This window comes from Acomys minous (genome assembly GCF_964271855.1).
Source record: "Acomys minous genome assembly, chromosome: 13".
NCBI lineage: Eukaryota > Metazoa > Chordata > Mammalia > Rodentia > Muridae > Acomys > Acomys minous.
The window spans coordinates 14,051,277-14,077,273 of NC_140495.1; the positions used below are offsets into that span (position 1 = coordinate 14,051,277).

General features: G+C 56.6%; 1 protein-coding gene across 1 annotated transcript; it reads right to left on the reverse strand.

Moving 5' to 3' along the window:
* Positions 1 to 1,427: 1,427 nt before the first annotated feature.
* Positions 1,428 to 21,550, reverse strand: PLXNB1 (plexin B1). Its single transcript, XM_084752555.1, has 37 exons — positions 21,498 to 21,550; positions 19,627 to 20,739; positions 18,804 to 18,986; positions 18,568 to 18,696; positions 18,340 to 18,440; positions 17,943 to 18,075; positions 17,535 to 17,691; positions 17,142 to 17,250; positions 16,954 to 17,062; positions 15,864 to 16,538; positions 15,563 to 15,685; positions 15,238 to 15,360; positions 14,871 to 14,964; positions 14,611 to 14,783; positions 14,312 to 14,463; positions 12,777 to 12,882; positions 12,458 to 12,594; positions 12,033 to 12,209; positions 11,702 to 11,837; positions 11,254 to 11,496; positions 10,548 to 10,724; positions 10,319 to 10,467; positions 9,587 to 9,687; positions 9,286 to 9,503; positions 8,982 to 9,160; positions 8,784 to 8,850; positions 8,462 to 8,608; positions 7,660 to 7,828; positions 7,272 to 7,375; positions 7,112 to 7,196; positions 6,741 to 6,913; positions 6,431 to 6,591; positions 6,184 to 6,331; positions 5,776 to 5,840; positions 5,585 to 5,660; positions 4,632 to 4,706; positions 1,428 to 3,290 (listed from the first exon to the last, which is right to left on the reverse strand). Exons 2-37 carry the CDS (start codon positions 20,731 to 20,733, stop codon positions 3,186 to 3,188), a joined length of 6,366 nt encoding a protein of 2,121 aa, XP_084608681.1. The 5' UTR covers positions 20,734 to 20,739; positions 21,498 to 21,550; the 3' UTR covers positions 1,428 to 3,185.
* Positions 21,551 to 25,997: the final 4,447 nt, after the last annotated feature.

A 25,997-nucleotide genomic window follows, 5' to 3' on the forward strand; every position in this document is an offset into this window, starting at 1 on the left:
TGAGCTGTAATCTCAGCATTGGGAGGCTGAAGCTGCAAAAACCAGGCTAGCCTAGGCAGAGACCCTTCTAACCGCATGCCCTCCACCCCCGGGCAAAGTAGGTGTACATGAATAGAAAATGCCAGAAGAGGCCATCACCACATTCCTGGGAAATGGAATTACAGTTGTGTGCCACTCGATATAGGTGCATGGGAACTAAACTCTGGTCTCCTGAACTGTCTTTCCAACTCTTTATTTTGAGTTTTCCAAGACAGGGTTTCTCTGTGTTATCTTGGCTGCCCTGGACTCTTTGTAGACCACACTGGCCTTGGCCTGGAACTCACATCTATCTGCCTGCCTCCGCGTCTCAAGTGCTGGGATTGAAGGCATATGCCACCACACCTGGCCCAGCTCCTTCTCTTTGAGACAAGGCCTTGGAAGGGACGAAGCCATGAGCCTATGCACTGGCTGGCCTGGGTGGCTCGGATGTGTGCCTTTGAATGTGCTGTCCTACAGGAGCCTGATGACGCAGCAGCGATTAGTGCCAACACAGAAGGCAGGTGGATGGTTGCTGTGGCCTTGGCATAGGGCAGACTCCCTGGACCTCTCACTCCCAGGGTTCCATGTGACTTCCAAAGTGGTCTCAGAACCAATGAGTGCAAACCCAATGTGGCAACATAAGCACCATTCTTCCAAGTTTCTTTTTGTTTTGAAGACAGGGTCTCTCTGTGTAGCCTTGGCTGTCCTGGACTCACTTTCTAGACCAGGCTGGCCTCGAACTCATATTAATCTGCCTGCCTCTGCCTCCTGAGTGCTGGGGTTACAGGTGTGCACTACCATGCCTGGCTCAATCTTACGTTTAAAAAAAAAAAAAAGTAACAAAATATATAGGCCAGGCATGGCAGCGCATGCCTTTAATCTCAGCACTCTGGAGGCAGGGGGATCTCTGTGAGTTCGAGGCCAGCCTGATGTACAAGGTGAGTCCAGGACAGCCAAGGCTACAGAGAGAAGCCCTGTCTAGGGGGGAAAATATATTATGGACAGACATAGGTATATAGATGTACGCCTTTAGTCCCAGCACTCAGGAGATAGAAAAAGGGTGCAACTCTGAATTCAAGGCCAGACTGGTCTACACAGCAAGTTCCAGGCCAACCAAAGAAAAATAGTCAATCTGTCTCAGAGAATTTAAAAAAATATAAAATCTGGACATTAGGTTGGTGGGGAAAGTAAAAAACAATGAGCCTTTGTATACTCACAAGTTTTGTGGAAAATAATGAGGGCACACCTTTGCAAACTCAGAGAAAAAAAGGAAAAGATGGATCAAACCGCATTATAAACACTGTACTGAAACTGACCTAGACCCAAGTAAGAGTCATCACCAAGTCCTGTTGGCATTCTTGGCTGCAGTGTTTGAGTGAAGACTTAGTTTCCTACCTTACGTGGTAAGATTTTTTTTTGTTGTTTTTTTTTTATTATTTTCATAACATCTTTTATCACAATGTTCTGTGAGGGTGAGACATGAGTGACTCAGCGCACGTTCAGCACTTGCCCTTCCCAGGAACCCGCACGCCCGGGCATGCAGGTACTTGGCCTTCCATCTCCAGGAACCCTTACCGCCTCACAGGACTCCTAAAGACTGCAGAAGCCCAAGCCTGGAGCAGAGGTGTGGCTGTTGCCATCCCTGCCTTGTTGACTTTAGCTCCCTCCCTCCCTGTGCCTGTTTGAAGTCTAGCCAAGACCACATTCCCCTGTCAGCCAACGCCACGGTTAGCTGGAGCAGCCACTTGGGGGGGGGGGGGGCGGCGCAGAAACATTCCGAGTGAGGATAAAATCTGGACTAAGACAACTATTATTAGTACTAAAGTTCAGAGGCTCCCAAATGAGGGCCTGACTGCTGACCCCTCTGTGACTGTGGCTCCCCACATCTGGTAGGCGTGGGCAAGAAAGGATGTTAGAGCTGACAGAAATAGCAGCTGTGATTACCCCTGGCATGAAAACCAACATGGCTCCTGCTATCTTGAGGACAAGAACTGCATCAGCCCATCTCTTCAAAGCCTCAGGGAAGACCCCAAAGGTGGCTGGATCACTGGTTATGCACAGTAAGAGAGCTGAGGGGAGCCCTCACCTGGTAAGCTTTTCTGCACAGGATACCTCAGTACCATGGTTTTGAAGCTCACCTGCAGCTTCAGACAGGAAATGCCACACAAGGTGGCCACCACTCACGCAGGTGGTTAGCTCTGAGCCCCTGCCCTAAGCCACCTCGTCATGGACAAGCAATATGAAAATGGAGTCCAGAAAACAAGGCCATGGACAAGAGCCCTTGAGACCCTACACTGCTTGGAGTCACCTTAAATGATGCCACATGTTCCCAATTCATGGAACATGACCTGCGAGCAAGGTGGGCCCCGTGAAGATGAACAGAACCTCACATAGTCCCCAACTCTCCCTGAACTGTACTGGACTTCAAGTTCTCCTTTTGGGAAATGTTGCCCCTGCCAGCCCTGGGCATCAGGAGACCACGTCCCCCGACAGCTGCTGGTTATGCCTTAGCAGAGGGGCCGGTGAGTCCACGTGTCAGACTCCATCCCGCGTGTTATCCTTTAACGAAGAGCCGCTGCTCTCTCCGAGGCTCCCCTGAGGCAGCTGTCCCTCCCCACCGGCCATTTGGAAGGCAGGGTGGTCCTGAGGCCCCAACCCTGCTGAGGCAGCAGCAGTCTAGAAAGGCATTTTTTTCTTTTCTCTCTTGCTCAGGCCTTGGAACTGGCAACAGGGAAAAAGGACAGAGGAAGCTACACTGAGGTCAAAGTGGATGGATGAAGAGGACAGGAAGTGGGAGGGCTCTTTTCCTTCCACTGATTCCCAGTGGGACACAAGCCAGCGCTCAAGACAGTACAGTTTCCCCAGGGGCCAGGAGGCCATACTGGACATTCTCTGGAAACCTAAGTCTTCCAGCTCCCTGCAGGCTGGTGTCACCCAAGAAGTAGGTCACAGAGTCACCAGGCACTACCCACTGAGCCACTAGGTCCCAGGCCTACAAGGTGGGCCTTAACAGGGCCAAGGCTGGTGCGACCAGGGGGCTGGGAGCCACCTTTCATTAAACTCTGCTTGTCAGTCACTACAGGCATCTACGAAGGTGGCTTCTCCCTTGAGATTCCAGGGCTGCCCAGGAGGTGCTGAGACAACAGCAGGCCAGGTCTCCCCGGTCCCTATAGATCTGTGACCTTGTTTTCCACAGCAGCAGCGATCTGCTGGAGCCGGTAGCCTAGCTGCATCTTCTGGGCAGTGCCATCCTCCTCCAGGGCAGTGATGATCTGAAAGGCAAAACAACAGGATTGGGGCGACTTCTCTGGACCCCTTGGTCACCGCAGGTGGACCTAAGGGACCGGGTAAGCAATGGAGATTCAGTGAGCCACATCACTTGGTTGACTACGGGTCTCACCGGTGAACAAAGTCACCTGGGTTGCATTTCTAAGGTTTTAGGTTTTAAGACAGGGTCTCAGTATAGCCTTAAACTTCCTGCCTCCGCAGTGGTGAGGGTACGGCCCGCAGCACCCCAGGAGTTAAAGGGTAGGCAGTTAGTTAGGGAATGACACACTGGACTCACCAGCTCACATTTCCCCCCTTGCCAAGCTCCTTTGGTGTAGAAGCTAGCCTTACACACATCCACTGGCCTTATTTATGTTTTTTTGTTTGTTTGTTTTGTTTTTGAGACAGGTTTCTCTGTTACACAGAACCCTGGATGGCCTGGAACTCAGAGATCCACCTGCCTCTGCCTCCCAAGGGCCGTGTTTAAAGGCGTGAGACACTACACTCGGCTTCCACTGCCCTGGCAAGGTCTGCTGTAGCCACCCCCATCGTCCTGTCTGCCAGCTGCTCACATTTCATGATTCTACGCACCAAGACCAAGAGAAAAAGGGTGTGGGAGACAGATACTGAGGCAAAAGAGCAACCCTAAGAGCCACAAATGGGTTTGCTTCAAAGAAAAGAGGTGGCAGGCAGAGCGTGTGGAGAGCAACGGCCCCCTCTTTCTCCAACAGGGAGACTGCATCACCTCTGCCCGCCCATGTTGGAATTTACATCACACTGAAGGAGGCTGTACATCCACTGGCTGTTGTTACCAGACCACTGAGCTGTAGGCCATCACGCAGGTTCCTGAGCTCTCAGCAGCGCCCCATGAATGTGGTAATTCTAGTAGGCACCCAGACTGGCTAGCAGGGTACTTAGAACATTGAGCTTGGTCAAGAGAGGCCCAGAAGACCCCTCCCTGGCTTTGCTGGACCCTCACCCACCCTCACCCTGTGCTTACCACCTCACCCCCTGCTCCTCTGGTTTACCAAGCCCTGCCTGGTCTGTATGCATAGAAGTGATCATGTCCAGGACAGAGTCAACCTGGGGATCTGGGAGGAATGGCAGCTGGGTGGTCTCCCTGCACATCCCACGTACCAACTCCAGATCCTGGCAGGTTGTCTAGGGACTCCCAACCTCAGCTGCCATGCTTGGGAAGCCCTGCTGAAGGAGAATGGGAAGTCGTGGGGCACGGAGAGCAGAGCCAACATCGCTAACGGAGCCTAGGGGACCCTCACTCAGCTTCCCAAGGAGCTCAGTGAGTTCAGGGTCAGCCCTGCCGCAGCCAGGGCCCAGGCTGTGCTCACCTGGTCGTAGTATTTGTTGATATACTTGTAGAGTTCGTGCAGAGCTACTCGCGCCCCGAGGTCACCAGAGTAGTTCTAGGGAAGAGGGCAGATGAAAGGTGAGAGAAACGAGGCGAGGCCCAGGACCCCATCGAAGGTCAGGCCCTGCGGTGGGTGGGAAGCAGACCCTCCCTATAGGGCGGGGACCCAAGGCAAAGCACAACTGCAGCTCAGGAGAGGACAAAACTAAAGGCCTCCATGGCAGGAAGAAACTCCAGGAGTAGCTTCAGCAGGCTGGAGTTTCCACCGGAGGCCCTGCCCGCCTCTCCCGGGCAAAGCTGTAGCTACAAATCACTCCTATTCATTCACGTGGCTACCGGGCCGCGGCCTAGGGACTGGCTGGGAACTCAGCACAACTTTGTTCTGACCTTACTCAACCGTTTTCTGAGAGCGTTCCACGGCTTCCCATGGGGACGCTGGACCCTCAGCCGCCTCCCTCTAGACAGTAGCGCTGATGCAGCCTGAGCAACTCATGGAGCTCTCAGATGTACCAAATGCAGAGGCACACCCCAAGAAGGGTTTGACACAGCTGCTGTGGGTAGCGCGGGTGTCCTTGTGAGCACTTAGGGGACACTGTCATGATTCCTGAAGTTGTCACTTAGGTGCTGAACATGCAGCGTGGCAGCAGAACAGTGGCTAGCATGAGCGCGTAGACCCCCAAAGGCCCAGAGCTGAACCCCATCTACTCTGCAGACCCAGCAAGGGCTGCAACTATGTAAGCACCTGGTAGAGGATGTAAGTTGAAAGCTATCAAAAAACGAGAGCCCTGCTCGCTCTGACAAGATGCCAGGAGGACGCTGGGACACTCTGCCTATATGGTGACAGGGTTGTGTGTCCTCTCCCAGGCAGATCACAGAGAGACAGGGGTGACAAAGCCTTCTCTACAAATGAGACACATGAAGCAGAGGCCTTACCCGGGACAGCTCCGCCAAGACTGAGTTCATCTCCTGGTCGCTGGCTGGGACGGTCTGTCTGATGTCTGCATAGTAACTGCCAAAAAGCCCAGGACATGCTAAGTAATCAGAGCCCACTTCCTCGGTGCCAGCAGGGCCCGCCTAGGACCTCAGCTGCACGCACGCCTCTCCAGACCCACTCCCTCTCGTACCTTTCCACCATCTGTTTGTAACGGGGAATATCTCGAGCATACAGAAGCTTGTTGATGGGAGAATCCTGCACAGCAGAGAAGGGTCAAAGTTCAGTAAGGTGATCAGTTCCCTGTGTGGCGGTCAGAGGACAACTCACAGAAACTGGCTCTCCTTTCACCACATGGGTCCCAGGGATGAAACCCAGGGGTGGCAGTGGGTGCCCGCCTCCTCTTTGCTCGTATCTTAAGACTGACCATGACCACCTTCTGGGGAGCCCTTGGGATGAGGCCTGAGGTCACAGGCTGCCCCCCTGACCGTCTCCTCTTTGCTGAGGAAAGCCTGAAGGTCGGTGCACCTGACACTCCCCACACCCACTATCTACCTGGGTGACCCCATCCTCCCCGTCACATCCCTCCCAGCCTGCTCACCCGGCCCAGTTTGTGGTCAGCCAGGGTGCAGGCATCCATGAAGGTCTGTGCAATGACCAGCAGCACTGCGTCCATGTTATCAGATGTCTGGACATCGAACACAAACTGGGGGTTTTTGATGATGTTGATCCAGAACCTCAGTGGCAGGCTGCAAATTGGGCGGGGGATGGGGGGGGGCAGGGATTAATAAATGTGCTAGGGAGGCAGGAGGCGCCCAGCCATGTCCTGAGCCCCGTTCCTCCCATACCTGTTGGTCTTCCAGATGTGGATGGTATCCTGATCGGAGATGCCGTGCTGCTGAGCCTGTTCATCCAGAAGGTCAAAGAAGTACTTGACGGCCAGAGGCACGGGGCGGCTGGTGCTGAGAATCACCTGGAACAGGTCGTCCACAAACTTCTGCAGTGTGCCCTTGGGGGAGAGAAGGAAGCCATGAGCCAGTGAGGATGGAGACCTTAGCACCAGCCAGCCTCCAGTAGGCTCGTGGCACTCCCCTGTGCACGCCCCACACTACCCCCGTGTCCTGGGGGTAGGCATTCTTCCTAACAGGCCAGACTCACCTTCATGGACAACAAGCGAGTCAGGTAGATCTCAGGGATAGCCTTGGCTCGCTCACGTTCGCCGCCCCGAAGGCTGCCCCTCCGCGGCCTGGGAGGCTCTGGTTCATCACTCGGCTTTACCAGGTGCCAGGGCCGGATGCCCCCCTCGTCTACATCCTCCAGCATTGGGGTCCCTGTGCCAAGATATAAGAATTTGGTGGCGCCTCCTCTTAGGACCCCAAGTTCAGTTAACTGCCCCAGGAAAGGGAGCACCTGGCTGAGGCTCCTCAGTCCAAAGGACCTTCCCTGCTCCCCAGGACTGGGCAAGCCAGGTGCAGAAAACCATGAGGAAAGAGGGGGGAGGAGGGAGAGAAGGAGGAGGAGGCACTCACGTTCTCCAGGGACGTAGTCCTGGTTTTCCCTAAGAACGTGCTTGGTAAGGCAAGGAACAAGGGCCACCGTTGCTCCGTCTGGAACCTGCTAACCATAGCTGGTGACACTTCCATCAGCCTTTGCCCACCCTGCCCGCCCTCCAGCTCCCATCCCTCCCACCTTGTAATGCTGCAGTGTATTCAGACGTCTCCACAGACCCTGGATCTCAGAAGTCACGTCCTCATCAGAAAGGATGAGGTGCCCAGCTACTCCAGACCGCCATTCTGCAAGGACAAGAGAGGACTTGGCTCAGGGCTTCCAGGATCGATTCCTGGCATGCAGCTCAGCTCATCCTAGGTAGAGATGTGGCCGCTCCACCTGGAAAGAGCCTCACCCATGCTCTCCAAAGAGTAAGAAGAGAACCCTCCCCAGGTCAAAGGTCATCTGCTAAGTGTTCCAGAGCCAGCCTTTGTAGCAACGTCCAACATCCCACCTCGTATAAGACCAATCTTGGGCCAGCTCAGGCCCAACACTGTCTCAGGGTCTTTAAGACACTGTGCTTCCTCACCAACATCCAAGGTGCGCGAGTCTGGCCGCTGGGCAAGAGGCACTCCCTTATAAAGCTGGTCCAGCATCTTCTCCTTGGCCTGCGAGATGGTGTCACAGTCCAGGACTTTCACAGGTACGCTCTGGGCCTCTCCTGCCCCAGGCCCCACAGCCAGGAGAGCATTCAAGGTCTACACAGGAAATGTAAGAGATTTCAGGATTGGCCCCGCATGCAGGGTAACCAAGACACAGGTCAAAGGCAGGGACAACCCACGAGAAAGACACTGCCACTGAGCCCACCCCGGCACCAAGCAGTCCTTAACTCTTGCCTCTTCACCTGTCTGCTGCCCCCTAGATGCATTCACTTGTGGGGTGAATGGGAGAAGCCCAACATGAGCACACAACCCTCGTTTAGGCCTGAGGGAAGTCTGTGTGGGCCAGGATTCCTCATGCAACCTGACCAAGAAGTGGGTTTAGCAGAGACTAGCTGGGCCCTCAAAGGAACCCTCCTATGTAACTGAGCCTGTGAGCCACAGGCAGGTCACCCAGGTGGCTATTGACTTAGGGGACAAGACTGCAGCATCCCTGGTGAGATGGCAAGAAAGATACTCCCACTCAATCTGTGGTTCCACCCTAAGCCTGGGACCCTCTGTGCCTCCCAACTCTCAATCCAAGCCAGGGGTAGAAGCCTGTGGGAGGCCATGGGTTCCTACCACAAATGGATAAACAGCCTCTCTCCAGGCAGAGGTCAGGTGGTTCTATGTCCAGGCACAGACGTGCAGACCAGACAGTGCAGTGTACAGCTGCCCAGAGCGCACACTTACTAGGGGACGGTACTCCACATCCTCTCTAAGCAGGCGGTTGTCATTCAGGGTGTATTTGGCTTTGCCCGTCACACTGTCCACGGGACCCTTGTCCACTTGATGTTTAATCCCTCGGAAGAGCATGTACAGAGGCTCTCCTACAGAGTCCTGCGAAGGTGCGGGCAGTCAGGCCTCCATCAGGAAGCGAAGGCACACGGGGCACGCTTTGTTGGGTGAGGCCTTTGCTCCGGCATGGGGTGGGCAGTCTACGAACTGCGGGAGGCTTAGCGCTCTACAGGGCCTGACCCTCCCCCTAAGGAAGAGCTGCCGGCCCCTCCCTCACCCTCACAAAGGTGTAGAGGCAGATGGACATCCAGTTGGTGAGCAGCTTCTCCACCACAGTCTCTGTCCTGAGATGGCAGCAAAGGGAAAGCCAGGGTCAGCAAGGGCTGGAGGGCACTATTCCACAGAGCCCCCAAACCCAAGACCCTGGCTCAACTCCCGCCTCCCGCTGTCTACCACCCTGAGAGCCACTTTGTACCTGCGCAGCATCAGCTTGGGGTTCTTGGCCACATACTGAGCTACCAGGTCACTGAGCAGAGTGCGGAGGATGTCAGTGAAGTATTCAAGCTTCCCATGAAGCGCCACTGTGAGCAGGGACGCCACATAGGCACGGTCCCGAGCAGAGAAGGTGCGCTGACTCTCCAGGGTGTGGATGAACTAAGTAAAGCCAGGGAGAGAGTAAGAGGGCGCAGGGGGGGGGGGGGTCAGAACCAGGTGGGCAGGAGTAGGGCGGCCCCACCAGGAGAGCAAGAAGGGCTGGGGAAGCCTGGCTGGGAGTGCACCTTGGTGAGGAAGAGCTTGCTGTTGAGCAGGTTGGAGAGCTGGCCCAGGCCCTGTTCCACAGTGGGTCGCCTGCTGTCAGGCACGCCGAGGTCCCTGTGCAAGGGTGACTCCCGGTGCCCAGGGAAGAAGACCCTCTCTGCATACACTTTGTAGTCCAGGAAGGGGATGCCACTGCCAAGGAGGTCACTGGTGAGATCAGTCATCTCTGTCATGAGGTCTGTTGAGCACACAAGAGTGTCAGTGGAGGCCACGTGACCAGAGCAGCCTTAGGCAGAGCCCCGGGGGACCTCCCACTCTCACCTGTAAACTCCTTCTTACAGCGATCCCGCACACTGCTCTCCAGATTCTCCAACTGAATCTGCACTTTCTTATAGTCCCTCAGGGCCTGCTTGCTCTTCCTCCTACTCAGCACCAAGGGCAGAAGGGAAAGGTCAGCAGGCCAGAGGCCTTGCTAAGCTCGACTTGGTTCAGGCCTGCCTAATTCTACTCCAGGCCAACCCCAACCTTGTCTACCAGTCTAACCTGACCATAGTCAAGCAAGTCAAGGCCTCACCCAAACCAATCCATCCAGTCCCGTTCCCATCACACACATCTACCCATCACTCGGCCTGAGGCTCAGCAAACTGACTATACCACACAGGGCCCACAAGCTATTTTTATAAACACAAGTTTGTTAGAACTCAGCAATACTCAACGGCCGAGACCACAGGGCCATTCCCAGAGGTCTGATCCCTTATGTAAAATATTTGCAGAGGGAGGGAAGAGGGAGGCTGGTGAGATGGCTCAGTGGTTAACAGCACTGGCTTCAACTCTTCCAGAGGGCCCAGGTTCAATTCTCAGCACCCACATGGCAGTTCACAACTGCCTATAACTCCAGTTCCTAGGGATTTGGCATCCTTACGCAGAAACATATGGAGGCAAAATACCAATAAAATAAAAATAAATCATATATATATGATTTATTTATTTATTTTGTAGATCCCTGCTCTAGTCTGTGCCTTCTCCCTCCAGCCACCAATTGGTTTCACCTACCTATATATGAGGACAATGATGATGACACCCAGAGCCAGGAGAGATGTGCCCACTCCCAAGCCCACTTGGGCTGCCACAGGAAAAGCCACGGGGCTCTCGCCATCATACTGCACATGACCCAGGGAGAAGAGCAGGTTCCCCATCTGTACCTACACGGGAAGCTACCTGTGAGCCAGGGCCCCAGATGTCATGATGCCCAGCCCTGCCCAGGTCCCGCCCACTGACCGACCGTGAACTTAGGAAGAGCATCCAGTCCCTCCCGGAGGGCAGGGTGCTGCGGCAGAGGCTGCTCCACAGGGGGCTCACAGTACAGGTGGTGCCGGGTCAGAGTCTTCACCACACAGGGGCCATCTCCTATCATGGCCACCACCTCCTCCTTAGACATGGCAAGGTCTAGATTTTCCCCCTGGAACATTGGGGCACTGGTCTGTTACTCCGAACACACGCTACCTGAAGCCTATCTCCCCAAATATGAGAGGGACGGTCCTGGGAGCACCCCCTGCATGTGGAGCCCACGGTCACAGAGCAGCCCTATAAACTGCTCGCCGTAACCTTCTCTGTGCTTTCCCACATTTCTTCTCACAGCTGAAACCCTGGAGAATCTAAAACAGTTCCTCACAGCCCGGGCAGTTAACTGAGCTACTGTTGGCCAGGTGATGACAGATTGTCCATGTGTCCATCCTGCTTACCATGTGTGTCACAAAACCGGTCTAGTGTCACCCATGTAAGCCCAGTTGCCAATGAGGATGCCTAATGTGCACTACCAATTACTCAATACGCCAAACCATTTACTTAACCAAACACAGACACCTTTGTGGAGTGTGGGGGCCCAGGCTGGCTCGGATGCTGTGCCAAGCACTTCAGGCTCTTTCAGCCCTGACCTCTCTAGCGTACACTGTTCTCCCATGGAAGAGCCTGAGGAGAAGGTATGTTACCTCCACAGAGAACACGCTCCCTGGCTTGTGCCGGAATGGTGTGGCAGGATCCTCAGGGTTGAGGGAACGCAAAGTGGGGTCGGCCTCATAGGAGAAAGGGGTGGGGCTCAGCGTAGCGAAGTCCAAGACTATGTTGTCGAGGATAAAGTCCACCTGGACCCAAGGGTCCTCTGGCGGGTCCCGGAGAGCAGGTGTGCGGCACATGATGAGGTGGGAGGAGTTCACGAGGCACGTCTCCTCAAACTGCAGAGGAAGATGAGGGCAGACCAACTGAGTGAGGCACCCCATGAGATGTGTGGCTGAGCAAAGTAGAAAGCGCCTCCTTTGGTACCAATTACCCACAGCCGCCCACAGGTTGTGCTATGGGTCAGGGGAGAGATGGACAGCCTGGTGCGTGCAGGAGAGGCTCATGGGTAGGCTACGGAATGATGGCTCCAGACCAACATACTTCCTCAGGGGCCACGTGGTGCTGCTGTCCAAGCCCCTGGCCAGGCTGTAGCATTCTTGGGACCACAGTCACTCGGATTCTTGGCATCTGCACCACATCCAGATTCTGGCCACGGACCCATATCTCACGTCCTCCACTGAAACACAACCCGGGAGCCACTCACGACTGATAACAAAAGCCGGACCCGAAGCCCAGCCCAGCCCCAGCCAGCTCAGGCCCAGCCCCATTTTGTCATTGGGAAGGGGTTCACAGCCCCATTCCTAGAACCCCACCCCCCCACACACACTGTGAGAACTGCAAAGACCTTCCACACATGCTTTTGGCCCCACACCTGAAAAAGCTCTTGGTGGGGCCCACAGAGGTGATGTTGGGGTCTGATGTGTACTTGAATTGGCCGTGCTGAAGCCTCCGCTCAGTGTCCCCAAACCAAACAGTCACCGGGAGCTCGGCAGGCACAGGGGATGGGCTAGTCTCACAGCACAGCTGTTCAGGCTGCTGCTCCGGGAGCCTGGGTCGGGGTACAAGACAGGTCAGATCCAGGAGCTGGACACCACCTGCTCAAATCTTGGCTCGCTTCGCCGCTTCTTTGCCAACCGTGGGCTCCACCAAGCATCCCTGGAAGGTGCACTTCTACCACAGCCCCCAGCTTCTGGGGGCCCGGGCAGAACTCAACCCATTTCGCACCGGCTTTTCCCGGCACCCCCACCTCCTCCCTAGAGCGTGTGGATTTTGTAGAATAAGGAAGCAAACCCTTACAGGTGGCAAGGCTGGCCTCCAACTACCACACGGATATCCTCTGGCCGCCCAGTCAGGAGCTTAGAACCACGGAGGGTGAGGCGGGTGCCTCCGGCTCTGGGGCCATGGGCTGGGAAGATGGAATGTACTTTTGGATCCTGCGGGAAAAGGAGATGGGGAAGGATGGGCAAAATCAGGACGACGAGGCCGGGGGCGCCTCAGACAAATAAGAAAGCCTCAGGGCTGGGAGCTCCATCTATGAAGGCAAAACCAGAAGGGCTGTGACTTCCACAGAGGGAGAGACCCACTGGAGGCTGGGAGCGGCTTAGCATTCAGACACCTGGTAGGCAAAGTTGAACTCTGAGACACCATGTCCTCTTCCAGGAACCTCCACTGCCACAGCGCCAGTCACTTCTTCCCCGCTGGTCCCAGTGACACACACAAGACTGGAGGCACAAGACAGGAAGGGATACCAGGCTGGACAGCTGTCCCTCAAAGTGACCTGGCAGATCCTTTTCCTGCCACACTTCCAGGTGGCCTGTCTTCCCCGTCACCCCCATAGGACAAGCCAGGATCCGCTCTAGCTTTGACAGGGACTCCCTGTGACACACTAGCAAGCCTTGGCATCAGAGAAGTCAGATTCCTGGTTTAGTCGTTCAGGTACACCCTCCAGCAAGGAGGAGCGTATCTCCTTAACATGGCAAGTATTTACAAGGGAGCCCTGGAGAGCTGATTTGTGGTGAATGCAGCTGAGCGAGTAAGAAGGCCTCACTAGCCACCCCAAGCCCCCCACCCCCACCCCCGTCCCCTCCTGCACCCATCGCCATGGCCAGCACACATTTGCAATAGGATGGGGACTTGATCTGCTCTTAAACAAAAGGTCCCTAGAAGTCTCTAGCCAGAACTGTGGATGTGAGCAGTCGAAGAAAACGCTGGTTCTTAGCCAGAAAACAGAAGCCCGGGGCACATGAACTTCCAGAATGTTAAGCCAACAGTGGTCAACATTGTCACGGTCACCACAAACACTGGCAAAACAGAGCAAGTGGTATGAACTAGCCAGGGAGGCTCCAACCACATTTTACACTTTGTAAGCCACTTCATAAATTACCCAGGTCTGATGGTCCTAGAATTATTAATAGTCTAGGGGCTCTGGAAGTTCTCAGTTACCAAACATCTGGAGGAAAAGTGCATGCTCCTGCAGAGTGACCTCTTGTTTAAAATATAAATTATGGGGCTTTAGCCAGGCGGTGGTGGTGGATGCCTTTAATCCCAGTACTCGGGAGGCAGAGGCAGGAGGATTGCTGTGAGTCCAGGACGGCTAAGATAACAGAGAAACCCTGCCTCAAAAAAACAAACAAACAAACAAAAAATGGGGCTCTGCAATACTCCTTCTGAGAGTGCACTGAGGGGGGAGGTCAACCCCGATATTCTGCCAGGTTTGGGCCCTGTTACTCATGAGCATCTCCTGGAGAATGTTCTGTGTGCCTCTGTGGCACTCTGGAGGCATGCCGCAGGAGCCTCACCTAAAGACCCAGCCAGGGTAGGCCCGGGGGTGGGGGAGATATGGGCCTCGAGGAGCCTGCTGCAATGGTATCCTAGGCCGCCGAGAAAGCCAGTATGTCACCTAAGCAGAGCCACCTGCAGCTCCAGCTGTGACTCTGCCCAACACAGTAGAATGATCCTGAGCAGCCAGCGCCAGGGACCTGCAGGCCTGCACAGGAAGCCAGAGCTCCAGGCCATGATAACCCACCACTTATGGCACTGATACCATAATCAGAGACGGGAGAAAGGCAGGCAAAAAGAGGAAGGAGGGCCCGGGCAGGAAGCCACCTAGCCACGGTGCCCTCCCTCCCGTGTTGGGGCCAATCAACTCACCTACTGGAGACCTCGTATTCGCCAGCAACAACAGCACAGGGCACTCCAGCCACTCTGACCATGTCCAGGACGTCCTGCACATCCTGGCCCAGGTTGGAGCCCCTGATAGTGACACGGGTGCCCCCGTCTATCGGTCCAGTTAGAGGCTCCACCTGTTCCGGGACAAGGACAGTCACCTCTACTTATTGCCCGACCGCTTCGGTCTGAGGCAGCCCCAGCCTCCTATTTTGAGTCCTGTGTGTCCATGACACAGACATCCTCCCTCCAAGGGCAGCAGTGATGACAGCGGTCCAACATACCGAGTGGATGAGCGGGGCAGGGCACTGCGTGGCCACAGTCTCAGCCTCATTACAGGCTTCCCGGGCCACACAACGTGGATGCTCCCCTTCACACCACACACAGCCGTACTGGGACGTGGCAGTTTGGCAGCGGCTGCAGTCCCCACGTCCCACGGAGCAATCATACAACACCACTAGAGACAACAGGAATGAAACGTGCCAGGGAGGCCTAGAGGGGCCCTGACACCGCCGGCCTGCCCTGTGGTCCCTAGGCAGCTCACCGTGAAGCCCGTCAGCACTGTCCACACGCAGAACACCTGCCCAACGCAGGAACAGTCTCACCTGGAGTTCTGGCTTCAAAGCCTCATAGCTGAACTGCAGAGAGTGAAGTCAAGAGTCTAGAGTTTGGGCCAGGCCTGGGGAGGGTGTGGCTCAAAGATAGAACCAAAATTACAAGTATAGGAGGACAGTGCCGGGTCAGACTTGGAAGCCAGGGACCCCCATGAGGCATATGGCACGGCTGGAGTAGCCACCTGTCGTCCCGTGTCAAAGGCTGGGCTGTGGCAGGTACAACGTAACCGGCTGAGGTTAACAGCCAGCCTGTGGCCAGTACATCTGTGCCCACTCGGGGTCTTGTGGGGTCTATACCTGGTGCCGCTGGCACTTGATGTGGCACCAAGTGTCTGGAGGGGGCTCACACTCCACCTGGGCCTCAAGTGCCACCTCGAGGCCCTCCAGCTCCATCACACATTCACTGTTCCTCGGGACATCCTGGGGACAGAGGACATGTCTGAGTAGTTGTAGAAACCGGGCCCCGCAGGCTGCAGGACAGGTCCTACCCCAATACAGCCTAGGTTGGGAGGGAAAGCTGGGGCTGCCGATGCCCTCTTCCTGCTTTCTAAGACTCTGGGTAGAGTCTGTCAGTAGCCAAGCAGTCTGAAGGGAAAGTCGTTAGCTGGATAGACAAACACACCTGGTAGAGCCACAGGTTCCTGCCTCGAAGCTGGATTTCTCGCTCCACGTGCACCGGTATCAGCAAAGAGCCTTGGACGGTCTCCACACAGGGACAGGAGCTTACCCTCGGATTTACCTCTCCCTGCAGGCGCCAAGAGCAAGGCAGTCTGTGGCTCCCACCCTGCCTGCCTCGGTCCTGTACCTTGCTTGGCTCCATGGCAACACTCTGGCCCCACCCTCCCAAAGGAGAATCACAGGCTGAGCAAACGGCTGTGTCTTCCCATCCCCTCCCGAGGCCTCCTTCCTGGGCTGGACCTCACCAGCTCCCAGAGCCCGGGGGTGTCGTACTGGTAGTCGAGGCTGGACAGGAGGATGAGGGGGGCAGGAGGGCCCTCGTGCTCTGCTGAGTCTCCGTCACCTGAGAGGAGTGTGGAAGTGGAGAAGGCGGGTGTGTCACCCCCCATCCACTCGTCCGCCTCGGGCAGCTCGCCGCCTCCTTTCACGAGCCAATCCAGAACGGGCTTCATGGAGCCAGTGGCCCCTGGGAAAGTGGTGGCAGGAGCAGTGCCAGGGGGCTGGTCCAGGGCTACCGTGAAAGGCAGGGCCTCAGGGCCAGGCTCTGCGGGGGACAATGTGGCTGCATCTGAGGGCAATGGGCTGGAGGCTAAGAGGTCCTCAGGTGTGGTCACTTGTCCCAAGTCAGTGGGGGCAGGGATAGTGGTTCCAGGTGTGGTAGGAAGGTCAGGGGGGAGGGGCTTCTCGTGGAAAAGTGACTCTGTGGAGGTAGGGGAAAGTATGGGGCCAGGACCCGCCCACGGGCCCCAGAGGCTGAGCTGGGAAGGCTTAGCCTCAGGTAGGACATCCGAGGCTGTAGAAGGAACCCTAGGCTCTACTGGGAAGGTGTTGGGAGTAGGGGTGACAGTGGCTTTGGGGACTGTAGGTGGGAAAGGGGTGAGTATATCCCTTGCAGGAGGGACTAGGGGGAGAAGTGGGCTCTGAGGGGGAAGGCCAAGAAAGACAGGAAGGGCCACTCAGCAGGCAGGTGCAGGAGCAGGCAGGCAAGGGTATGTTAAGAGGGAAGAAGACCAAGGAAAAGAGAAACAAAAACATCCCATTAATTCTCTAAAGCAGGAACACAGAGGGCAGGCTCCAGAGGGTCTGTGCTGAGGTGGGAAACCAAGGCCACACCTCTTGCCTCTCAGCTTAAGTGTCCTCTCCCAAAGCAGGTGGGATGGACAAGTAGCCATTCTCCTGTGAGTCTGTCACACAAAGCATCTGGGGTGCTCAGGACGAAGCTTCACAGGAGACTGGCAGGCACACAGACCCCAGGCCATTAGAAAACCCTCACCCTGGTCCCCAGGGGACCCCATGCCCAACCCCCAACATGCGTCACTGTGGAGTCCCACTCACCTGCTGGCTTGCCACCATGGGCCCAGAGTCACAGGAGGCCTTGTGCGTGCACAGGTGCTGCCATACACACCAGTTGCACCCCCAGCGGCTGCTCACACAGGCCCGGCACCTGCACACAGGGCAGTCATGGAATAGAGACCTCTGTAAGGGAGCCCCAGGGCTCGGGACAGGCCCGGTAAGGAACTCACGGTGCAGACGGGAAAAACTCAGTAACCGCCACGCAGTCATAGAAGGAGAGCGAAGTGTTGGCGATCACCACGGCACCGAACCTGAGCTCCACATTCACGGAGACGTGGTCTGAAAAACGGGGGAGAAAGCCGGAACTGAAGAGACGGGAGGAAATTGGGTCCACGTGGAATGAGGCTGGAACCCCAAATGGAGACAGGAACTAGGGTCAGAGAACAAAGTCCACAGGACACAGCACGTACACTGTGGGGTCCTGGAGCCAGTAAGGGGGCTCAGGAGCACAACCAGGGCTATTTCTGGATTCACGTCTCATCCCAATGAGACCCCTTAAGGCAAGATGGAAGCAGGATGGGGCTCCCAGGTCAGGTCCGGGGCTGGCCCCTTCTCTCACCCACCGGCTCCTCTCTGCAGCACTGGAGCCTCACTAGGGTCTGGGGAGAGACACATCACACCAGGACCGGTCAGTAGAGCAGGACTCTGAAGGTCTCCAAAGTAGCAGAAATACGACTCCCCTGGCCAAAGAGATGGCAGGCTTGGCACCGACAGGAAAACCTACCAAGAAAGCCAAGGGCACACTTTGGGACCACTCTCATTTAAGAAGCATCCTGTAGCCCTTGATACAAACACCTGCTGACCTCGGTTGATAACAGAGAAATCTAAGGACCAAGAGAAGTGGCTGAGCAAGGCCATGTGGTATTGGAGGAAATGACCAAAAAAAAAAAAAAAAAAAAAAAAAAAATCCAAGGTCTCCACCCCTCCCCAGAGCTCTCCCCACAGGGGCCCTGCCTCCTATGGTCACTCACCTCCCTCCTCTCCTCCAGACTGATATTGGCAGGGCTCACGTGCACTACACGAAGACAGCCCAGTTCCGACTGGAAGCTCCACAGCCATTGCTCTGGGCCCTGGCCCCTGGAGCATTCGGACCGGCGACTGCACCTAAGAAGAACCAGCACATGACTGTGACCCTCCAGAAGCCAGCCATGTCTCTAGTCCTGAGGCCCTGGTCATAGCCCTCACGTGGAGTCAACACCACCAGGCTCTCGTGTCTGCTGTGGCAGAGAACCAAAGCCCTGAGCAGAGGGTAAGGAGCAGGCGGTGGCTACCCGGAGGTTAGAGGCAGAGTCGGTGGGCAAGGTCAAGCATCTTACAGAAAAGCTTACAGAGGCACAAGCCCAGGTCACGAGTTGGTGGAGCACTGACCTGCCCAGGAGCACGCACCATCCACAGTAAGGGTCCCTGTGGGCAAGGCAGGACTCACAGTCCAGATGCTGAGCACAAGGGGCCACAGGAACCTTCACAAGCTGTGAGAGCAAAGAGGACCTGAGGCTGGCAGTCCAAAAACCGGTGGCTCACCCACCTTTGGCTCCCTGTCCCTTCCCAGAGACCCCCCTCCCAGTGGCCACTCCCTGTCCTGGTTCCAGGACTCACAGTAGTCTGGGTTGCTACATACAGATGCTCAAAGTCACCATCGAAGGTGAGATCTCTGCTCACGGCAGACCCTGGCTGGATGCTCTGCTTTGAGTACGGGGCAGCACTTCTTCCAGGGCCTAAGTAAACCTACGGTGAAAGAACAAAGTCTGGCACCACACCCAAGGTGGGGCACGGATGGGAAGCATTATGTAGCATGTCACACATCTCAGCCTCAGCATTCCCTAAGGACATACCCTATGCAACTGTCCTTGACTGTCACCCAGGAAAGCAATGGTGTGTCTGTCCTCCATGGTGACTGCCACAGCTGTTAGATGAACCCCTGGCAGCTCCAGAATTGGTGTGGCTTCCAAAGGGACACAGCTGACCATGGGGCTGGGTGTGTGGTCTGAGCCACAGGGAAAAACATCCGGGGTGTCCTACAGGTAGCAAACAGCATCACTAAGACACGGCCTGGATAACGTCCCAGGACAACCATCCCCTAGGCCCTCCCAACAGTCCTGCTCGGGGCAGCACACTCCTGGGACCGCATCCTTAGCGCCACCTCAGCTTCCATCCTTGAGTTTCTCGTGGTTCTTCCCCCTCTTCTCCACCCGCACCTTGTCTGTGGCCTCATCTTCTCACATCCTTTTCCTGGAAGCTGTTTCCTCCAGCTGCCATACTCAATACCAAGGTTCTCACAGCTTGGCTCTTCCTTGGTTCCCCGCCCACTTGCCTGGGCCCCTTGCACCTCACTGACTCGGTGAGCAATCTCTCCATCCTGGTACCCTCCCATGGCTAGAGACACAGGAATCCCAATCTTTACCTTTTCCTTTCTCCCCAGAACCTAGAACAAGAGAGCCCATTCCTACCCACCTTCTACCCTCACCCTGGAGGCCCAACGCCCTCTTAGCTGACTTCTACAAAGCCGCTCCTTTAGCATCCTGGCACCTGGCACTGCCAATGTGATAAGGTACTCTTTCTGCTCAGGCCTCCACCTGTCATGGGAGCCACTGTACCCACTCCCAGCTCCCCTCAGCCTTTCTGGACAGGTGCTTGGTGGCAAACGCCTGAACTCACCACTGGCAGCCGTGCACAGTCAGAAAGGACATCATATGCAATGTCAGCCACCTTGGTCCCGTTCTCAGCACGGCCTTCCCGGGTGTAACAGGCATCTCGAGTGTAATCAGCGAGCTGGTCTACCTCATCCAGGGGGAAGGCACAGAGCACGGAGGTGCCAGAGGTGCCAGTAGATGCTGACAGGGGCCAATCCACAGTAGGAGGAGCCACTGAGGAAAAGGCTGCAAAGAGGACGTCACCATGGGCCACCTCCTTGGATGTGGCTACAGCTGCAGCTTGGATCAGACCATAGCGGCCTCCTTGGCAGGCCAGGGGCAATTCCACATAGGAGTAGTAGTGCTGGTCCTGAAGGCACACTCGAGACACATAGGCACGGAAAGCTCTAGAAGGGGCCTTCAGGTCTCGCCGCAAGAACAGGAAGTAGGCGCTGGTCCCACGTACAAAGGCGCTCACAAAGTGGTGGCTGTACTCAGAGAGGCGGCCCACTGCCAGCTTGGCTGTCTCTTCATAAGAGAACGCAGCTTGGGGGTCCGGTGGTCGCAAGGCCCGAGTTGTAATGGGAGGAATGCCGCCACCAACGCCCCTGCTGGTGTATCCCCGCCCCACAAACAGGAGGGGCTCCCCTGCCGATCCCTGGGCTACTAGCCCCACTGTGCTGACTGCAGGGTCATTTGCAGCCACATACTGGGTGTCCCCAGGCCGTTCTGGCCGGAGCAGCAGCTGTCTGATCTGCCCCAGGCTCCGTAGCTCACAGATGCCCTGGTGTACACTCCCACACACCACCAGAGCCTCTGGGCTCACCAGCAGCAGCTGGTTAGGGTTGTTAGTAGGTTGAGCTTGGGGACATTCATCAGGTATCACAGGTGGCAGGCAATCCCGGCTGTCATTCACGGGGCCTGTGGACACCACGGCTTCCAGCTGCAACTCAGGACTCAGCTGGAACAGGAAGTTGGTGGCCCCTACATAGAGGGTCCCCGAGGCGGGGTCCCTTGCCAAGTGCTGTAGATGTGTGCCATTGGCAGTAAAAGCAGCTGGTAGAGGAGACTGTCGGGTGAGGACACACCCAGCCCAGAGCACCTGGAGAAGAACTGGGCCGAGGACAGGCATGGTCACCTGGCAGAGAAAAGGGTCCGGTGAGGCTCAAATGGCCAGCGAGGTACTCAGAAGCCACTGATAAGAGATTGGCCTGTGGTTAGTGCCAAGGCGTTCCTAACCTGGGCTGCTCAGAGACTCCTAGTATTCACTAGGCCCGGATACCCGGGGTGACTCCAGGACTACACACCCGGGCAGAAACAGGAGACGGACACCGCCCATGGAGACCTCAACACCACCTCTTCGCTCTCAGGGGACCTGCACCCACCCACTCTCCACCCTGGCTCCATACTTGATCTCCTTGTTCCTTCTAGACCTTGCTCTCTGATTTCAAGTGAGATGGCAAGGGCTCAGAGGAGGGAGAGGCCCCCTCTATATGGATGCTGGGGTTCTGGTAAGAGGAAAGATGAGGAGGTCTCAGAGGCCCCCAGCACGTCACAATAATGCAAGAACTGGTCGCAGAGATGGGTGTGGTGGCGCACACCTTCCACCCCATCACTTCGAAGGCAAGCGGACCTCGGTGAGTTTGGGGACCAGCCTGGTCTCTATGTAGATTTTCAGGACAGCCACACAGGGAGCCCTCATCTCAAAACAACAAAGTAAATAAATAAAAGAACTGGATGCAGGGCGTTGGGAGCTAGGGATCTGGAGGGGTTATAACCACAGCAGCAACAGGCCATGCTGGGATGGGTGAAGGCTGAAGGACAGGGCCACATCTTAGCAATGAGAGTCACACTGCTCCCTGCCCCCCCCCCACATCAGGGTAAAGTCTGGCTCACCTGGCAGGGCCGGCTGGATCTGGAGATAGCAGCATGACCTGAGCAGAAGTCACCTGGCCAGTGGGGGGGGGGGGGAAGCAGAGTATGAAACTGGGGGCTGGGCTGCAGGCATGTGGGAGCCCTGGACACCCCTCCCCACTACCCAGTCTGCCTGTGGAGTCCAGCCCAGCCTGGCCCTCAGCCACCAAACACATTCCACAGAGGACGCCTCCTCAGAGCCCACACGGGGAGGGGGAGGGCAGCAGAGCCAGGGACCGGAGGGGCCTGGGAAAGGTCAACTAGAAAGGAGCCCCGTGGCCATCTGGGCCCAGAAAGGACCCCAGCACTGAGGTCCCTTCTCAGCATTCTCCCCATGCCACCCTTTGCTCTGACTCTGTTCTGTCATGGCACTCAGCTATATATTGCCCATACAAGCCAGGGCCACCCTAACCCAAGGTAGCAGCACACTGGTAAACACGCGCGCGCGCGCACACGCACGCGCGCACACACACACACACACACACACACACACACACACACACGATCTATGCATACCATCTACCCTGAAGCATACACTTGCACGTAAACACAGGAGCACTTGCACAGATACACACACAACGATGCATGCACATATGGCCTATGCACTTAGGTAGACGCACACACACAAACATAAAGATACCACCCAGGGCACACTATGCTCATACACCACATAAAAACAGTCATATAAAACTCGGCCCCCTACAGATGTTGCCTAGATACGTCACACCCACCCGCCAGAGACAGACACACATCACCCACATTAGACTCCTGCACACTTCCCCGGTTCTAAGTCCTAGAAAGCTGTGGAAGGCAAGCCATCTCCTGACTTTTCCCTCCTGTAGGTTGTAGAGTTAGAGCCCAGAGTGCAGTGTGAGTGGTGGGCTGGGTATTCTGAGGAAGTGGTCATGGCTGGTGGTGCCCTGCAACCCCGGGTCCAGCCCTAGGACCCCCCCACCCAGACTTTGAGTACCTGCTTTCTCACTCTACACCTTCCCACCCCCAGCTAAGGCTCCTAAATCCCAGACCTAGGTAACTATGGCAACACTACCTTTCCCATACTCCAGTGGACCTCAAGCAGGAGCACAGACTTTGGTTAGGGTATGGGACAAACTATTCCACACTGAGAGACACTTTCCCCTCCTTGTGCCCAGGCCACACTGCCCAGACCCTCCCACCACCTAGCTGCCAGGCTCTCTGTGCGGAATGTTCCCGAAGTTCCTTTTCTTGTGCCTGGATTGGCCCATCTATCCGAGGCCTCAGCAGGGCGCTCCTGAGACTTGCCCTATCATAAGCAGGGCTGGGCACAAGGCTAAGAGAGAAAGGTCCAGCAGCCTGGTGGGAGCAAGGACGCTGTGGTCACAGCTCAGTGGGAGCAGGGGGCCACGGCCACAGTCTGGCTGGGCACTGCTCCCAAAATAGCTTGGGGGTTTCCATTTTTAGTGTGCAGAGAACAGGGCAGCCCTATGCGAGCAGGAACAAGGCTGCCTCTGTTTGCCACCCAAGGGGGTGGGGGGGAGGCAGGAGGGAAAGTCTTGAACCTAGCCAGAAGCCCAGGACTGTGGCAAGGCCAGGCTACTAAAGAGCCCCCCCCCCCCCTTGTTTCCAAGGGATAGAGAGACCAAGTTTCTTCCACTGGAAGGACAGAAGCCACCTCTTGCTCTCGGCTACTGTCCAACTCTCCCACCACCTTGGACCACAGATGGGCCTTGGGCACAGGGTCCCATCATAGTGAGACCAGCATTTGCTGTTTCATTAGCTTGTAAATATTTGCTCAGAGCCTGCCACATGCCAAAGTTTCTCAGCCCTCAAGGGTCAGTAGCAAAACCGCTCCTTAAACTGAAATTACAATTGTGTCGAGCGGAACATACAGAGAAATGTGAGGGCTCCGAATAGCTCAGTGTACAGGTCAAAGGTTGACTCACGCGCTGGAACTACTCCAACAGGCAGAGGAAGGCCAATGGGTAGTGACATTTTTCTCCCCCATGCTAACAGACAGACTTCACTTCAGCCACACACCACGGAGGCATCTCTAGTCCCTCCAACCTGAGGACCTCATTAAATTTCCTTTAAACAAAAAATGGACTGCATACACTCCTCAGGCTTCTGGGGGGGGGTACCCTAGGGCTGGAGAAATAAAGGTCAAGCCCCTCTCCCCCACACATGCTCCTCGTTCCTGCCAAAACTGCGGCTTGTTCTACCCCTCCCTGCCATCACAAGGGCAGTTCCCTCAGCCTGGAATGCCCACTCCCTCTCTCTCCCATTACCTCCCACGCCCAGCCATCACCTCTCTGGGGAGCCTTCCTAGGCCTCCCAGGCTCCTGAGGAGGTGACCGTGTGTGGTAGATGAAGTGGACACGCCCAGTCACCAGCCTGACCTAGCTGTCCTGCCTGCTCTTCCTTGGGCTTTGGGCCTCAGATTTCCCACTGGTGGGAAGGGAGGAAGAACTGCTCTGACCAGTAAGCCTACCGAGTGTCACCAGCATGGACCATTTCCTTCCTTTGCTGACAAGAGCTCTTCAAAGGCTGGGGAGTACCCGCCTTTAATTAGGAGGCCCGGCAACCGCAGGTGTTCCCCCTACATGGAAAACGAGGCCCCATTTTCACCCCCAAAAAGATGGGGGCATACTATGGCGCTCACACACTGCTTTCCAAGCCTCTTAGCCTCTCAAAAGGCAAGGAATTGACCCAGTTTTATTAATGATCAGACGAGAACAGACTGAAAAAACGCTTACTTGGAGCCAAGCCTCACGTCCCTAACTTGTAGTGCCAGTATCTCCTCCCAACTCCCCACATCTCAGGCTCTGTCCAGGCTCCTAGCCAAAGTCTAACTAACTCTGCCTGTGCCCAGGCCTGCCCCACAGGCCTCTTCGGAGCGTACACTCCCTGAAACCCTGCGGCAGGGCCCAAGACTGCTTGCCTGACTTCGGCAAAGAGGAAGCACAACTTAAGGCCCTTGCAAGCAAGACGGCTCACAAAGTCAGCACTTCCAAAGCTGCGCACGTCTCATCTGCTCTGCGAGGTGGGAAAACTGGCTTTCCCTTTCTGAGCGACCCCCTGCCCTCGCCCCGTGCCCAGTATCCATTTAAAAGGGAAAGTTACTTATTGACAATGAAGTGGTGCGCACTGCACACCTGCTTTCAGGGGGTTGAGTAGGGTAGAGGGAAGCCGTCATTTATCAGGCACGGGCGATAAATTAAGGCGCACAAGCACCTGGCTGTGTCAGAACCGAGACGGAGTCCCAGCGTTAGAAGGCTCATGGTCCTCCTTTGTCAGTCTCAGTCTTAAGGTCTGTTATCCCATAGAGAAGCCTCCACCTCCCAGCTACGGCTCATCCTTGGCCCTCCTCCCTCCACCGCGCCACGGGACAAAGACCCCAGCAGTGGCCCTGGGAGGGCGGGGAAGGGGCCGGCCGGTCCCGACAGCGGCGGTGGCTGCAGCGAGGAGGGGGCGCGGAGGAGCAGCTCCACCTCCTCTATCTCCCAATCGCGTTACAGGCGGTGCCGCCAGAGTTTGCCTTCGCGCGCACGAGTGTGGTCCCAACTCTCAGGACCGCAGTCGCCCACCAATCCACTCGGGCTGCCCGTGCCCAGCAGGATCAAGGCCTCTGGCCTTTCCACCTGGGTGCGCGCGGCTTTCGCCTCGGCCCCGCCTTCCCTCCCCAAACCCCGCAACTCACCGCCCGACCCGCTTGCGGGATGCGCGCGGCGGAGCGTCCGCCGGCAGCTCCGGGCTCGCTCGGGATCTGCGCGCGGCGGCCTTCCCTCCCCCCCGGAGGTGGGTCTGGCGGAGCCGCAGCTGTTACCCGGAGACCGAGGGGCGGAAAAACTGCGCCCGCTGCCCGCCCCTCCCGCCGCGGCGCTGCCACCGCTGGGAACAAAGGAGACAAAGCCGCGTCGGCCGGCCCGGGCTCCGCTCCTTCCACCTCCCCCCCCAACCTCCCGCCCGTCGGGCCGCCCTCCCCACCCCCACCCCCCGCGCGCTGCCCGGGCTAGGCCGGAAGCAGCCGGGAGAGCGGGGTGCTCAGCCCCAGCCACCCGGGACCCCGTATTCCGGTCCCGCGGGACCCGAGTTTATGAAGGGCCTGGAGGGGGGGGGATGATCAGCCCCTCTCATTAAGTGGGGGCTGTTGCACCCGGGCGGTGGCCATGGCAACACGGACGTGTAGCGAGAGGAGCTTAGCCCGGAGCGTGGGCGGTCCGCCCCGCCCAGCCGGGCCTCACCTGCGTGCTGCTTAGGACCAAGCAGCTGGCCCCACTCCCCGAAAGCCAGAGGCTGCGGCCATGGTTGTTAGCCTTACTCCCGGCTGTTGAGATAACAGCACCGGAGCCTCTTTCCGTCCTGCCAGAGTTCGATGGGACCTGTACCCCACACCTGCTCGGCCTGTTCCCTAACCACCATCTTCACTACCCACAACGCGCCTCGCCCAGCGCCCGGAGCGCCCTCATTACATTTTCGTTCCCGGCCCTCGTGGCCATCCTCCCC

What these genes read in the sequence shown, in the direction of transcription:
- PLXNB1 (XM_084752555.1), bottom strand. Translation starts at nt 20,733, where the DNA reads ATGCCTGTCCTCGGCCCAGTTCTTCTCCAGGTGCTCTGGGCTGGGTGT. An exon ending in TGGTGCGTGCTCCTGGGCAG is followed by an intron (nt 18,076 to 18,339) that starts GTCAGTGCTCCA and finishes GGTTCTTCTTAG; the next exon opens with GTGCAGTCGCCGGTCCGAAT. An exon ending in CCCAAGCTGATGCTGCGCAG is followed by an intron (nt 8,851 to 8,981) that starts GTACAAAGTGGC and finishes CTGCCATCTCAG; the next exon opens with GACAGAGACTGTGGTGGAGA.